Here is a 13,819-nt window from a genome sequence, read left to right as displayed (position 1 = left end):
CAGAGAAAATAGTTTGGTCTGGCTTCACGAATCCCAAATGAAATCTTCAAGTCGTTAACCTATAATGGTTTTGGAAAAACCTAGGTTAAAGGAGAATCGAATCTAATCGCAACTAGAACACAGGAAAGTGTTGGGATTAAGTTTTCCAGTTACCAGAGTTCTCCCTTATATAGTCTTCAAATCAGGGTTCGATAGCTTTGAAACAAAGCATTAAATATTCACCGTTAGATGAAAACCTGATTTAAGTTTCAAGCTAAGTTTGCTTAAAACCAAAGCAATATCTCTCCATTGTTAGATGGTCTTAGCTTATTGCGCACAAATGAAATATACCTTCATTTTGATATGGGTAATCGTACCTAAACATGTATATTGAGTTGGCTCGACAATAGTTAACCGAAGTTAGCCATGTGAACAGTTTTGTATTAGCCACATTCATCTAACACTTGTAGATCAAATATGATGATCAATCAAACATGAAAGATACTCAAATGAATCTAATTGTGTTACTCATAGAGTTGTTCAATTGTTTATATCTCATAGAAGTATACAAGACACAGTTGAAACTAAATCGGATTTGATTCATGATTGTACAAAGTATTTAATTATACAATAATCAATTCATGAACATTACGCCACGATTTGCAAAGAATGCATTCCTTCATTTATAAATATATTTTTTCATGAGTATGAAACATACATAACCGATTTTAGAACTTTAAAAACTAAGTTTGCAAACGGGTATGAAAACTTTAGTTCCGGACTTTGGTCTTGTCCAGCAGTTTGCAAACGGGTACGCATACTGCTGTCCCGGACCATAACTCAGGTAGAAACGTTCGCATACTGGTATGTAAACTTGGTTCTCGAACTTTAACAGTTAAAACTGTTCGCATACTGGTATTCAAACTTGGTTTCCAGGCCTGATCATACCACAACAGTTTGCATACTGATATGCATACTGCGTTGTATCCAGATTAAGGTTAATTGTTCTAAACTCCCATTTCAATCATTGAAACATCCTTAGAAGACGACAATGGATGTCTCACACATACCATTAACTTATAAGTAATTTTCAATTGATCGAATGATCAATTCGAAACTTTTCTAGTCGACATAAAATGATTGTCTCACACAAATCATGTAAGATGTTTCAAGGAAATTATCACATGATTATATTTGACTTATTATTTAGTTTCCAACAATTAAATTGTTCCCGACTAAACTTGTCAAGAATATGACGAACGTAGCTAAAGCAAAAAGCTTTCAACTCGTATTTCGAGAAATAAGTAACCGAATTAGACTCAGCTCGAAATATCAAATGTGTATAATGTAAAAGTCTATGTAGCTATACGACTTAGTCTCATTAGGAGATAGAATAGAATATAATTTTGAGTGGTAGATAAGTTTTAGTTTCCACGTACCTTTTGTTGATGAAGTTCCTCCAAGCACTCCTCAGTAGATCTTCGGCTTCAATCGATGAACACCGTGAAGTCCAAAGCTCAACTACACATTCAATCATAATCTGAGACATAGCTATAAGTAGACTAGAAATCAATACTTATAGTGTTGATCACCTAAACTTGACAAACAAGCTTGAGATAGCAACGCTTGCGAGTTCGACCGAGTAGTGCCCTAACACTCGTGAGCTCGACCGGGCGATGCTATAACATTTACTATGTTAAGTATTGTGGTTATGAGTTGCAATATTTATTAGTTTATTATTATCCATGGCATGTATTATTTAGGATTCAAGTTTTTATTTTTATTTTTTCTCTTTATTAATTAAAAAAAAAAAACTACTGGATCATCCACATCTAATTCGCCTATCCGGGCATTGGATGGATTCAAATTCGTTGGATGCTAGATTAGATGCAGATGTCAAACTTGAGATTCATTATGTATTGAACTTGATGAGGGCGAGACTAAAATATGTCTAATTCGGACCGTTTTCCCCTAGGCATCAAGATATTTATCTAATCTAATAATTTTTGGCTTGGATCGGTTGGCTATACATAACTCGAGCGTAGGGTGAGCAAAACAACCAAATCCGCGGTTTGTACCCAACGTAATCCGTATTTTGGCGGGTGGACACCTGATCCGTATCTCGACGGATTGGGCACGAATGGATTTTTAAAACCCATAGTTTTCACGGGTTGGACGTGGGTGGAAACTTCACCCATCCGTCTGAGACCCTACCCTAAAAATAATGTTGGAGTTATTATTGTACGAAGGTTATGTTGGAGTTATATTCATATATTGTGTCCCATCGGTTAGGACTTAGTCTTTTCATATTCTCCAGAGTACTTTGTTTCTACATAATAAGTTTTAGTTCTTTTTATACATATACGTAATAGCTTTTCATCTTACAAATGCATCGGAAGTCCTCATTGATATCCCAAAAGTTTGAATTTTGGATTGATTGGAAACCTTCGTATCCATGAATATTTTAGTTTTTGTTGTTAGAAAAACACTACATTACTCTTGTTACATCGTAACTACTTAGATTCCAACAACTAAGTTCCAAAACTAGGTTATATTACTATTATTAAACATTTACCTATTATTGTTTATCTTTTTAAAAGTTCGCAAATTCATCCATTCATTTACGGGTGTCAAATCCAACGGATGGACTCGACGCTGAGTAATACCAATCTCGCATCAACCCATCCGTTCTGCATTTTGCACAGCCCAACTACAGTAATCGGGCCTTACAGTTATTACAGACTACGCGCCCTTTTCCTAAAATTGGGCCCAAATCTTTAGGTCCGTAACAGGCTAAAAGTGTCCATTTATAATACAAACCCCAAACCCTAAAAATCTCTATTTCTTTCAACTTCAACCTCCAGAGAGAGAGAGAGAGAGCCGAGGAGAAGAGAGAAGAAGCATCTCAATCTTCATCGATAAAAAATGGCCAAACGTATGATTAACTTCATTTCAATCACTCTTATTCTCAAGGTTTCTGTTATTATCCTTAGAAACTTACTTTTTTTTTTTTGATGAACAGGTAGGGGAGGAACCGCAGGAAGCAAGTTTAGGATGTCCTTGGGTCTACCAGTAGCAGCAACTGTGAACTGTGCTGATAATACAGGAGCTAAGAATCTGTATATCATTTCAGTGAAAGGTATTAAAGGTCGTCTTAATAGATTACCATCTGCCTGTGTTGGTGATATGGTTATGGCTACTGTTAAGAAAGGTAAACCAGATCTTAGAAAGAAAGTTATGCCTGCTGTTATTGTTAGACAACGTAAAGCTTGGCGCCGTAAGGATGGTGTTTTCATGTACTTTGAAGGTATAATGATATCTCTCTCTTGTTATTTTGGGGTTTTGTTGTTTCGTTTTTGAAATGCATTTTTGTGGATTTTTTTTTTAAATTTTTTTGTATGTTAAAATATTGAATTATTGGTTTTGTATGTTTGAATACTTTGAAGTTGATCTAAGAATTAAGATAGAGTTGTTTACTTACTTTCCAGGAAGCTATAATAATGTAAACTTGATGCATGTTAGGTTGTATAATTAGCTCTAGCAAAACAGTAATTTCTCCACCATTTTCTAGAACAAGGGTTTATAAATCAGTTTCATGATTAAATTTTGCTTATCTTCTTTATCTTGTTCTTGAATCCTGCAAAGGCACCAGTTGTGTTGCTATGATGAGAGCTCAAAATTTAACGAAAGTACTTGTACTTGATGTGAAGTAATCATGGTGCTGACCAGCACAATGTTTATCTGAGCGGTTACCTGAGCAATGTATGTTGAAATCTGTGATTGAAACTTGTTGATGCACCAGTTGTGTTGCTGTGATGAGAGCTCAAAACTTAACGAAAGTACTTGTACTTGATGTGAAGTAATCATGGTGCTGACCAGCACAATGTTTATCTGAGCGGTTACCTGAGCAATGTATGTTGAAATCTGTGATTGAAACTTGTTGATGCCCATGCTGGTTATGATGGATCTGTTTTGGTTTTTGTTGTTTGTGTTTCAACTACAGTTTTCCTCCTTGCCGATGGTGTTTCATCAAATTTTTTTCCCCTCTGCTTCCTTTTTTTGACCTCTTTAAACCTGTTTGTTTAATTATTACCTCAGTAGCATAAAATTATACAGCAATGATGAGAGCTCAATATTCTACGTAAGTACATTTACTTGATGTGAAGTCAACGTGTTGCTGACCAGCACAACGTTGATCTGAGCGGTTACCTGAGCAGTATGTATAGAAATTAGTGGTTTAGATCAGATGGTGACTATGACAGTCTGATGAAATCATTGTGGCGCCTTAAATGTAGTCCGTAATTAAATCTTTTAGCAATTGGGTCTTTTTGTCATTTGTGATGGTGTTTCATCAATTTTTCTCCTTGGTGATGGTGTTTCATCAATTTTTTTTTCTTCTTCTTGTGCTTCCTTTTTTCTTGACCTCTTTAAACCTGTTTGTTTAGTTATTACCTCAGTACCATAAGATTATATTGCAATGATGAGAGCTCAATATTCAACGAAAGTACATTTACTTGATGTGAAGTCATTGTAGTGCTGACCACCACAACGTTGATCTGAGCGGTTACCTGAGCAGCATGTATATAATTCAGTGGTTTAGATTAGATGGTGACTATTGTTAAAATTGTTTCTTCTAGCAATTGGATTGGGTCATTTCTTCCTTGAAATTGGTGCTTTATGTGTAATATGTGATTAAGTCTTCCAAGGTATTATAAAAATAAAAATAGGCTCTAGTTATAACTAGTAGTCTAGTACCCACAAGTATAGATGTGTGTTCTTTTTTTTTTCTTTTTTATGTTATGATTTTCATCTCTTTGTCATATTTAAATTTACAGTTTTGCATGTCAGTGAAGCCATGAACTGTCATTGAGTTATTGAGTTCTGAATCTGTTCATTAGAACTTACTTGGGCTCTTAGAATTTCTGCTGTATGATATTCTTGTTTTTTTTCTTCCCTATGTGCTTAGCCTGTAAATTTGAATTGTTTTATTTCTGTCTGATTTTTGGTCATTTTTCGTGTTTGCAGACAATGCAGGAGTTATTGTAAACCCAAAGGGAGAAATGAAAGGTTGGTAACTTTCTTTTATCTTGTTGTCTCTTGCATATTAAGAAATAAGTATATTTACTTCAAGATGGCATCCAAATACTCTCAAGATATTTTGGCTGGATAAAACCTCAAGATACTGTAAAATACTAAAAAGTACACTCCATTAACCTTCTCTTATTTTGGCCTGAATTTAACTGTAGTTCTTATGTGTTTGCCTGCTGTTTGTGCTTGTAATACACACAGGTTCTGCTATCACCGGCCCTATTGGAAAGGAATGTGCAGATTTGTGGCCTAGGATTGCAAGTGCAGCCAATGCCATTGTTTGAGAAGTCCCCACATCCTTCCTCCTAGTTGAAGAAAAAACCATTAAGTTCAGTACTGAGTTAGTTATCAGGTTGTAATTTGTTTTTCTTTTCGATTAGAAGTTCTCTTATCCATAACAAATCACATGTTCAGTCAGAGATTTCTTTCCCTGAAGGATTTGGAACTTCAAAGTTTTGCTCATTGCTTAAAAGATTTTGCTTGTTTTACTGTTGTCTTATTTTTTTACTGTTGATTTGTGTTTGTATTAAACAAATTATACCCAGAAATCAGAGGATTCAGAACATATTGAGCTTGTAACGAATAATACTGTTTTTAGACATCTCATCTCGTTAATTGCTGGATATAAGTGGGTAGAATTTTGCGAGACTCGTAATACAATGAACATATGATAGGGAAACATCAATACTGTTTTTAGACATCTCATCATTGCCTCGATATAGGTGGGTAGAATTTAGTGAGACTCGTTATACAATGATGATAGGGGAACACCCAGGGCTTATAGTCGGCCATTTTGGCAAGAGTGAATTGGTTCGTCGAGAATATAGTTCAGGAAAAGGGTTGTGTTGGCTTTGTCATCGTTTTGCATGAAGTCTTAGGTTGAGCTGAAGCTATTTACTGAAAGCAGCTGAAGCTTTTTGAAGGCTGCTAAGCAGATGCAATTTTCTATGGAGAACAAATATACTGTGCTATGCAATTTTCCGCTGATCAAACTACAAATGTACAACATTAAATCCACACCACCAAGTTCATGGGTGTGTTGCCACTCCGCATGTTGCTGTAGACTGCTGGACTAAAGAGTAACCCTCTTTGATATTTCGTTATGACATTTTTTTATGTCTACTACTCCCTCCGTTCATGACAATTACCATTACCTGCTAAATGAGTGAGGCAAGTTGCTCAGTTCACTAAATGATTAAGCAGACCGATAAGTGTCAAGTTTAGTAAAAATGGTCTAAGAGTAGACTATGTTGACATGACTTGAGCATATAGCTCTGATGATGCCAGCCGCAGGCATTGAGTAAGCGGAGTGGTGTGTTAGATGACCTCAGCTGGGAGGCTCGCTTGTAGAATATTCACGACTCAGGACATGGAGGAGGTAGCTTAAACTCAGGACATCGCATAAGTAAGATGAAGAAATTGGCAGCATTGTACCAAGAACGAGATGGACTACCCAAGCTATTGTCATTAAAAGAGTACCAAGTGTTGCGTCAAGTCATCACTGGCATTAGGCCAACACTAGGTAGAAGTTGGATAAAACCAAGATGTAGTTTGGCACCAATCCGTAGTAATAGGGGAGCTAGCAGTAGGCTAGCACTAGACTAGAACCACAGCTTAGGTTGGCGCCGGAAGTCACAGCGGCATGGTACATAGGAAGGGCACTAGCACCAAGAATTTATCCCAGCGCCAGACAAGGGAGGGCGCTAGCCAGGGACGGAGCCAGGACTGATAACCAAGAATTTATCAGTTTAACTTTGACCTCTTAGAAATGGTAAGACTTCAATTATGTGATTTATATTTGCACCCACAAGACTCTATTATTACAGAAAAACCAAGCCTAATCTTATTAAATTTGAAATTTCAGTGGGTGCAAGCGCACCCATTTGCGCTCACATGCCTCCGTCCCTGGCGCTAGCACTAAGCTATCGTCAGAATTATAGTTGGCGCTGGTCGTAGGAAGAAATTTAGTTGAAGCTACGATATCACAACATTGTGATAGGGACGCTTAAGCACCATGATTTTAGTTGGCGCTGGGATATATCCCAGTGCCAATATCCCAGCGCCATGAGAAATTTAGGCTAAGGCCATTGTTAGAGGGTCGTGAGTAGGGCTGGTGCTAGTCTTAGTTAGCGCCAATGTGCGCTTCTATTGCGTAATTCACACTTAGTGTTATTTGTGCTCATCTTTGAGGGCGTTAAGTCACATGAGTTCTACGGACAAGAATTCAATCTCCATTAATAACATACCACCAGCCTTCCACGGTACAAATTACTGATGATGGAAACTAATCATGCGTGCACTCCTGACTTCCAAACTTGGATACAAGCAGTCAATTTTCATAGGCTAAGGACATCAAATCGAGCAATCAAGAAAATGAAGAACCTTAAATTTCTTCAACTGAGGAAGAACTCAAGATTTATAAATCAGGTACTTGTCTTCTTTGAGTTTGACCAAAATGATATTGAAGATTTCATTAAGAAGAACTTGAGAAGTTCTACATACATAATGCACAACAAAAACGCTTCACGAACTGCCAAAAAAAAAAAACGAGTGAAGAAACCGTGAGGAAAATGCTCTCACATGACGGGACCAAAAACCAGCCCCATCCCCATGTCCACCCTATTGAGAGAAATTCTTTTCTTTTGCTTGTTGAGAATGCACAATCGAAAGAAAATGTATAGAAAACATTGAATAAAGTAGAAAGAAAACAAAAAGTTATTACAAAACTAAGTGTAGAAGCATAAATTGTTAAAGAAGCTTGAATCGGTTACCAGGGACGGTGATTCCCGGCAGAAGGATAACCTCGTGATACCATAGGGAACCTGTCGGTGTTCTTCTTTTTAATGAACTCAAAAATAGATGAGAAATTATTACACCTTTTATTCATATACGAGAGAGAAAGAAAATCTCAATTCAACCTGAAATCCTGGTCGAACCAAGCACCTACACATGGACCAGTAAGATAAAACATGGACAACTAAGATGGTCAAAACGTTAACAAGGCATAAAATAGGTATGTGTATTATTACTAGAAAGTGCACCTTGGTAAATAAACCGTAAAATTTTTACTTAAATTGAGGAAAGAATGTGTAAAAACGATCTCAAGGAGCTAATTAGGATAAGACTTTCTCTAACAAACATCAAGCATATGGTATGTTTGGGTAAGGGCAAGTCTTATGATGAAATCCAGGATATTGCAAACTTCAGAAAAAGAGTGAAATGTCAAGTCTAATAGCTTCTAAGTTAGAGTTGTTCATACTTTTCCAAGGTTTTATGGAATATATTTTGGAATACGAGAGAAAGTAGCAATCTTAAGCGCAATTCTGATTTGCGCTTAATCTACAGTTGATTGTATTTTTAAATCGAACGGTTTCTTTTTGAGCGTCGGTTTTATGGGCCATGATTGAACTTGATTCCGAAACGCGTTGAATGCAATTCGAAATCACGTTTTGGGATCTATTTTACCTTTTAGTATTAAACTTGAACTTCCATGATCTATTCCAAATGCTAAGATGTCTTGGAACTTGGAAGATGTAATTCTACCATCATAAGACTTGCCTTGACGTGAAAGAAATTTCATTCACAGGAAAAGAAAATACTAATCCATACCACCAGGTCTCCATGGGATCTGAATTCTTCCATTACGGAGGAATTTCATTCTCATGCCTACTATTCTTATATATTCCCTCCAAACATACCCGCACCCAAAAATATCTTCAATATGTTTCATAAAGCAGGAGGGATGTCAAAATAAATACATAAATCTTCAAGAAAGTCTTATCTATACCTTCTGAATGACCTCGATGTCCTCAATGAACTATTTTTTATTTATTGTAATTATTGTTTAAAACTAAAATAAACCCATAGAAGAAAAAAAGAAAATTAATTTAGCTTTTAAATTCGTTATAACCACCTATACATCTTAAGGTTACGATCTTACACTATAAGATGATTTATAACCTTCCTGTTATACCATCCTCGCGGCTTACTTATTTCCCTTATTTAAGCTTACCTTAATTAATACTCAGTTTCCTTAAGTTTTTAAATTCTAGAAGTTCTATTATTAATCAGACATCAGTTGCCTTAATTGCAGGTAGTTTGTTTAGGAAGTTAAGAAGCTATAAGTACTTCAATTATCAATCATGTACGAAAAGGGAATTTAACTAAAACAACTTTTAATTATTTTCCTTGTTATTTTACTTTTCAAGGTGGTTGATCCCCCAACTCAAAGGATTAAAGCTTACGATTCTTGTGTTTGGCTCGTGTTCTTGTGCTTTTCTTGTGTTCTTCTTTTGCTCTTCTCATTGTTCTTAGTTTCGAACCCCAACATCTGGTATTAGAGCAGGTTCAATTTTCACCAAAATTTCAACAATTTCTTTTTTTCTATACCATGACGATTATTGAAGAAGTTAATAGTCTCAAAACAAGTCAGGAAGATCTCAAAACAACGGTTGAGAATTTCATGAATGCTATGGCTGAGAGTCATGATGCTTTGGAATAATCTTCAGTTCTTGCAATGGAATCTTTGCTTTACTCAATTATAGAATTCCAATACCGCAAATATGACTACGTTAATGGAAAATAATAGGAAGGAGATGGCTACTCTGATGCAAGCTAATATGAAAGCACAGCTACGCTTGCTGATACTATTGCTAGAAATATGGTATCACTTCTTCTGACACGTTTTCCACTCAGTACTAATCCTCCTGGTTTCAATGCTCACCTGAATGGCAGTAGAAGCAATGGTCTTAATGGTAACAATGTTGGTTTCAATTCTTCATAAAATATTTCAGGTATTCGAGCAGCATCTATTAACTTGAAATTTTTGAGTTTTGATGGTACGGATCCAGCAGGGTGGATTTTTCAGGCAGATCAATACTTCCATCTGCATCGCATAGCTGAAGAACTCAAAGTATCAATAACTAATGCTCACTTTAAGGGAGAAGCCAAAGCTTGGTATAGATGGATTCAAAATAAGTTAACAGACCCAACTTGGCTGCACTTTTGTTCTCTTATTCGTGATCGTTTTACTGATAAAAAGTTTGCCAATCCACGTACGGCTTTATCTACAATATCTCAAAAGGGATCACTACGTGACTATATTACAGGATTTCAACAAATTTTAAACTTTGTTACTGACTTACCTAAAGATCGTATTATTGATCTCTTTATACTATCATTGAAAACTGAGATAAAATCTATTGTGGAAGTGCTTGAACCTCAAACCTTATCTATAGATTTCAAAATAGCTATTAAACAGGACGATGTGCTACTAACAACTTCTTCTTTTTCCAAAACTGTTACTCGACCTAACCCTTTCATATAAGGAATTAATGTTGCGTAGTTTAAGAAAAGTGCGATTCCTACAGGAGCCAAAAGATTTTCATTGGATGTGAAAAATCGAGGGTCTAACAACCACACCCAATATTTCGCTTAGGCAATATGTATGGACAAACTCCAACATATTTCGAAGAGATTCAACTAAACAGTCAGACTCAATAAAGGGAAATACATCTAAGAGTTATATCTCAATTTCTCAAATCAATCTGCAATCAAACATATAGAAATCTGTGAGCCGGATTAATATGAGAAATAACTTGGATGGTACCAAACACCAATATCAAAGTGTCAGTCAATTTATATCAACAACCAAAGGTTGGATTATCTAATTGATTGAACTACGCACAACCTGTGATATTTCAATTATATAAAAATATAATGCGGAAAAGAAATAACACAGACACCAGAAATTTTGTTAACGAGGAAACCGCAAATGTAGAAAAACCCCGGGACCTAGTCCAGATTTGAACACCATACTGTATTAAGCCGCTACAGACTCTAGCCTACTACCAATTAACTTCGGATTGGAATGTAGTTGAGGACTAACCAATCTTACACTGATTAAGGTGCAGTCGCATTCCTTACGCCTCTTGAACCACGCTGAATTCTGCGCACTTGATTCCCTTAGCTGATCTCACCCACAACTAAGAGTTGCTACGGCCCAAAGTCGAAGACTTGATAAACAAATTTTTCTCACACATAAAAATCTATTGAATAGATGAATCTGTCTCCCACAGAAATACCTACGAGTTTTGTTCCGTCGTTTGATAAATCAAGGTGAAAACGAACTAATTGATACACCAGACTTATATTCCCGAAGAACAACCTAGTAATATCAATCACCTCACAATAATATTAATTGTATGGAAGCGAAATAAGATATTGTGGAATCACAAACGATGAGACGAAGATGTTTGTGACTACTTTTTATCTTACCTATCGGAGATTAAATCTCGAGCAAATCTTAGAGAAGATAGTACTCAACACGATAGAACAAAGTAAGATCATAACACGCAATTATAGAGAAAATAGTTGGGTATGGATTCAGAATCCCAATGAATTCTTTTAGTTGTTAACCTATAATAGTTTTAGGAAAAACCTAGTTTAAAGGAGAATCGACTCTAGTCGCAACTAATCTCACACAGGAGGTGCTGGGATTAGGTTTCCCATTTGATAGAGTTCTTGATTAGGGTGTCAACCTATCAATAATATTTCTCTTACTCTACACAATTCGATAAAGAAGTAGTGAGGCAAGTTGAGTTCAAATCCACAGGGAGGTGGGGACAATGACGTTTGGTACCACAATAGAAGTTAACGAAAAACAAAATACCACAATTTTAACATAATAGCATTCCATTTTTGTGTTGACTAATTCGCCCCCAACAAAACATAGAATCAATTTGGGTCGTACATACATAACGATATGGGATCTAGTTTTCAGGCACGATTGATTTGGGTTATTGGAGATCAGAGTTTTCTAATTTTCAGGCATCACTTCATTCAACTCAATCAATAGCTAGGACAGGGACGGTTGATCTTTCTTTGATCGATAAAATAGATGGTTGTTGTAACGAAATAGTATTGATTTGGTCGGTAAGTTTGTGAGGAAGGGTTTCAAGTAAAGAGTTTTAATTAGGCTCGTGATGGAAAACTACTGATGGTCCTTTAAGGTTCTGATCAGAATTTACATCGTTTTTGTGGGGTTCGTTTGTTGTATGACTACTTAGGATTTCCATTCATGTTGATTCAGCAGAAGTAAGTTTGTGTTGCGGTCGATTAACTGTATGGTATAAGAAAGTTTAAAACTGATTAGTTATGATGATTCATGTCAATCTAAAAAACAGTATCTTGTGTAATTGATTTGAAATCTCTATTCTTGAGACTTCAATAGGATGTTGTTTCAATTACTTTTACTTCTTCTTCAAACAGTGGAATCCCTAATGCGAACCAGAAACAATATCCATTAGTTATTAATTTTCCTTAATATGCCCATTAAATTTAGTCGTACAAATGTCATACACCTATCACTCGGATAGCGCAAATATGGTGCTATTAAGTTAAGAGCCTGCCGGCGTTTACTCGGCTTAAACGGATTTGGGCCCCACGTAGTTCATGTGTCGCACATCCATCAAATAAGAACCGTAAAAAGCTATTAAGTTAAGAGCCGTTCGGCTCGGGGTCGCACATTATTTTGAGTGTCGTTAATCAATCTCACTGGAGTCGCGTAATCAGTGCTACTTTTTGCTAGGAATATTTCTGACATTTTGCAAATGAGTCGCACATGTGACGCGTATTCGGTGGTATTTTGTAAGATAAAAGAGTAAATATGTGGGTGGACAAAACCCTCGATTTTGATTGGTTGACCGAAGAAAATTGTTTAATCTGAGTGCAAAACTCATTTTGCAGAAATTTTCAGAAGGGTAACTACCTTCAAACTATATTAGATCCTGAAAATTGTATGCATTTTCAGCATGTTCTCCCAAGTTTTTTTCTCCTGCAATGCTACAACATCCTGCAAAATTAAATTCTTTCTGGATTGAATCTACCTTCAACACTATCTACAGTGATTAAGTTACCTAGTTAGCCTCATTAAACATCCAATTCAAAAAACTCAATTCATTAAAAGTTCTCACAAATCCAATATTACTGTTCTAACTGGATTCCTTACATGAACACTAGTTGTGCAGAAAAGACCCAGTTTATTACAACCGAGATCAACATATGCATTTACAGTTCTCTCTTCAAAGACGCCCTAGTTACCAATTGCTAGCATTTACAACATATCTCAAATCATGCATCTTGTATTATATTGTCTAAAATCTGAAGGCGGCCTTGGGATTGCTAAAATGAAGATAGTAAACAAAGCCATGCTGATGAAGTTGGTAAGTCACCGAATCATGTTTACTTTTTTGGTTCTGGCAATTGAGACTGAAAATGCAGGGGAATGTTATGTTTATTTTTCTTTTTTCTTTTTCTTTTTGGTATTTGGATTTTTTGTGGGTAAGATGGTGAAATACTTGTAAATGGCAGACAAATTTTTCCTTAATGTTTTGGGTATGCTTTAGTTTATGAACATGAGTTTCCATGATTGGTGAATCCGCGATACATATTGGGAGTGGGTTATCTAGATCTTCCTTTGTTACCGCTATCAACTTGAAGTTAAGTCCCATAGAAAGTGCAAATTCTTTCATCCCAAACCTCAAGATATACCCTCTAACCCCAAAGTTCATACAAAATGGATCACCATCATCTTGTCTCATAATTTGCCGTGAGAGTAGATAATGCAAACTTGTACTGCTGTTATGGGTTCCAGGCATATCCAGGAAGTGTCCAACTGCTGTTGAAGCAAATAATGTGTAAGCCTTTTCGCTCAAACGACCCTTGATCGTGGACACAAGATCCATAGCTGCGC

The 13,819-nt window shown here is 36.2% G+C and overlaps 1 protein-coding gene and 2 pseudogenes across 1 annotated transcript; all 3 read left to right on the top strand.

The window, feature by feature from the left end:
• Window positions 1-2,810: 2,810 nt before the first annotated feature.
• Window positions 2,811-5,578, top strand: LOC113334998 (60S ribosomal protein L23). Its single transcript, XM_026581222.1, has 4 exons — window positions 2,811-2,914; window positions 3,002-3,286; window positions 5,005-5,046; window positions 5,269-5,578. Exons 1-4 carry the CDS (start codon window positions 2,905-2,907, stop codon window positions 5,349-5,351), a joined length of 420 nt encoding a protein of 139 aa, XP_026437007.1. The 5' UTR covers window positions 2,811-2,904; the 3' UTR covers window positions 5,352-5,578.
• On the top strand, window positions 3,637-3,740 carry LOC113335049 (annotated as a pseudogene).
• LOC113335050 lies at window positions 3,787-3,890 on the top strand (annotated as a pseudogene).
• Window positions 5,579-13,819: the final 8,241 nt, after the last annotated feature.

This window comes from Papaver somniferum, unplaced genomic scaffold (genome assembly GCF_003573695.1).
Source record: "Papaver somniferum cultivar HN1 unplaced genomic scaffold, ASM357369v1 unplaced-scaffold_137, whole genome shotgun sequence".
In the NCBI taxonomy this organism is placed as follows: domain Eukaryota; kingdom Viridiplantae; phylum Streptophyta; class Magnoliopsida; order Ranunculales; family Papaveraceae; genus Papaver; species Papaver somniferum.
This window is presented reverse-complemented; position numbering and strand designations above follow the sequence as displayed.

Excerpts from the sequence above, each read along its gene's own strand:
- LOC113334998 (XM_026581222.1), top strand. Across the intron at positions 3,287-5,004 it reads TGTTTTCATGTACTTTGAAG|ACAATGCAGGAGTTATTGTA; the intron begins GTATAATGATAT and ends TCGTGTTTGCAG. Across the intron at positions 5,047-5,268 it reads CCCAAAGGGAGAAATGAAAG|GTTCTGCTATCACCGGCCCT; the intron begins GTTGGTAACTTT and ends TAATACACACAG.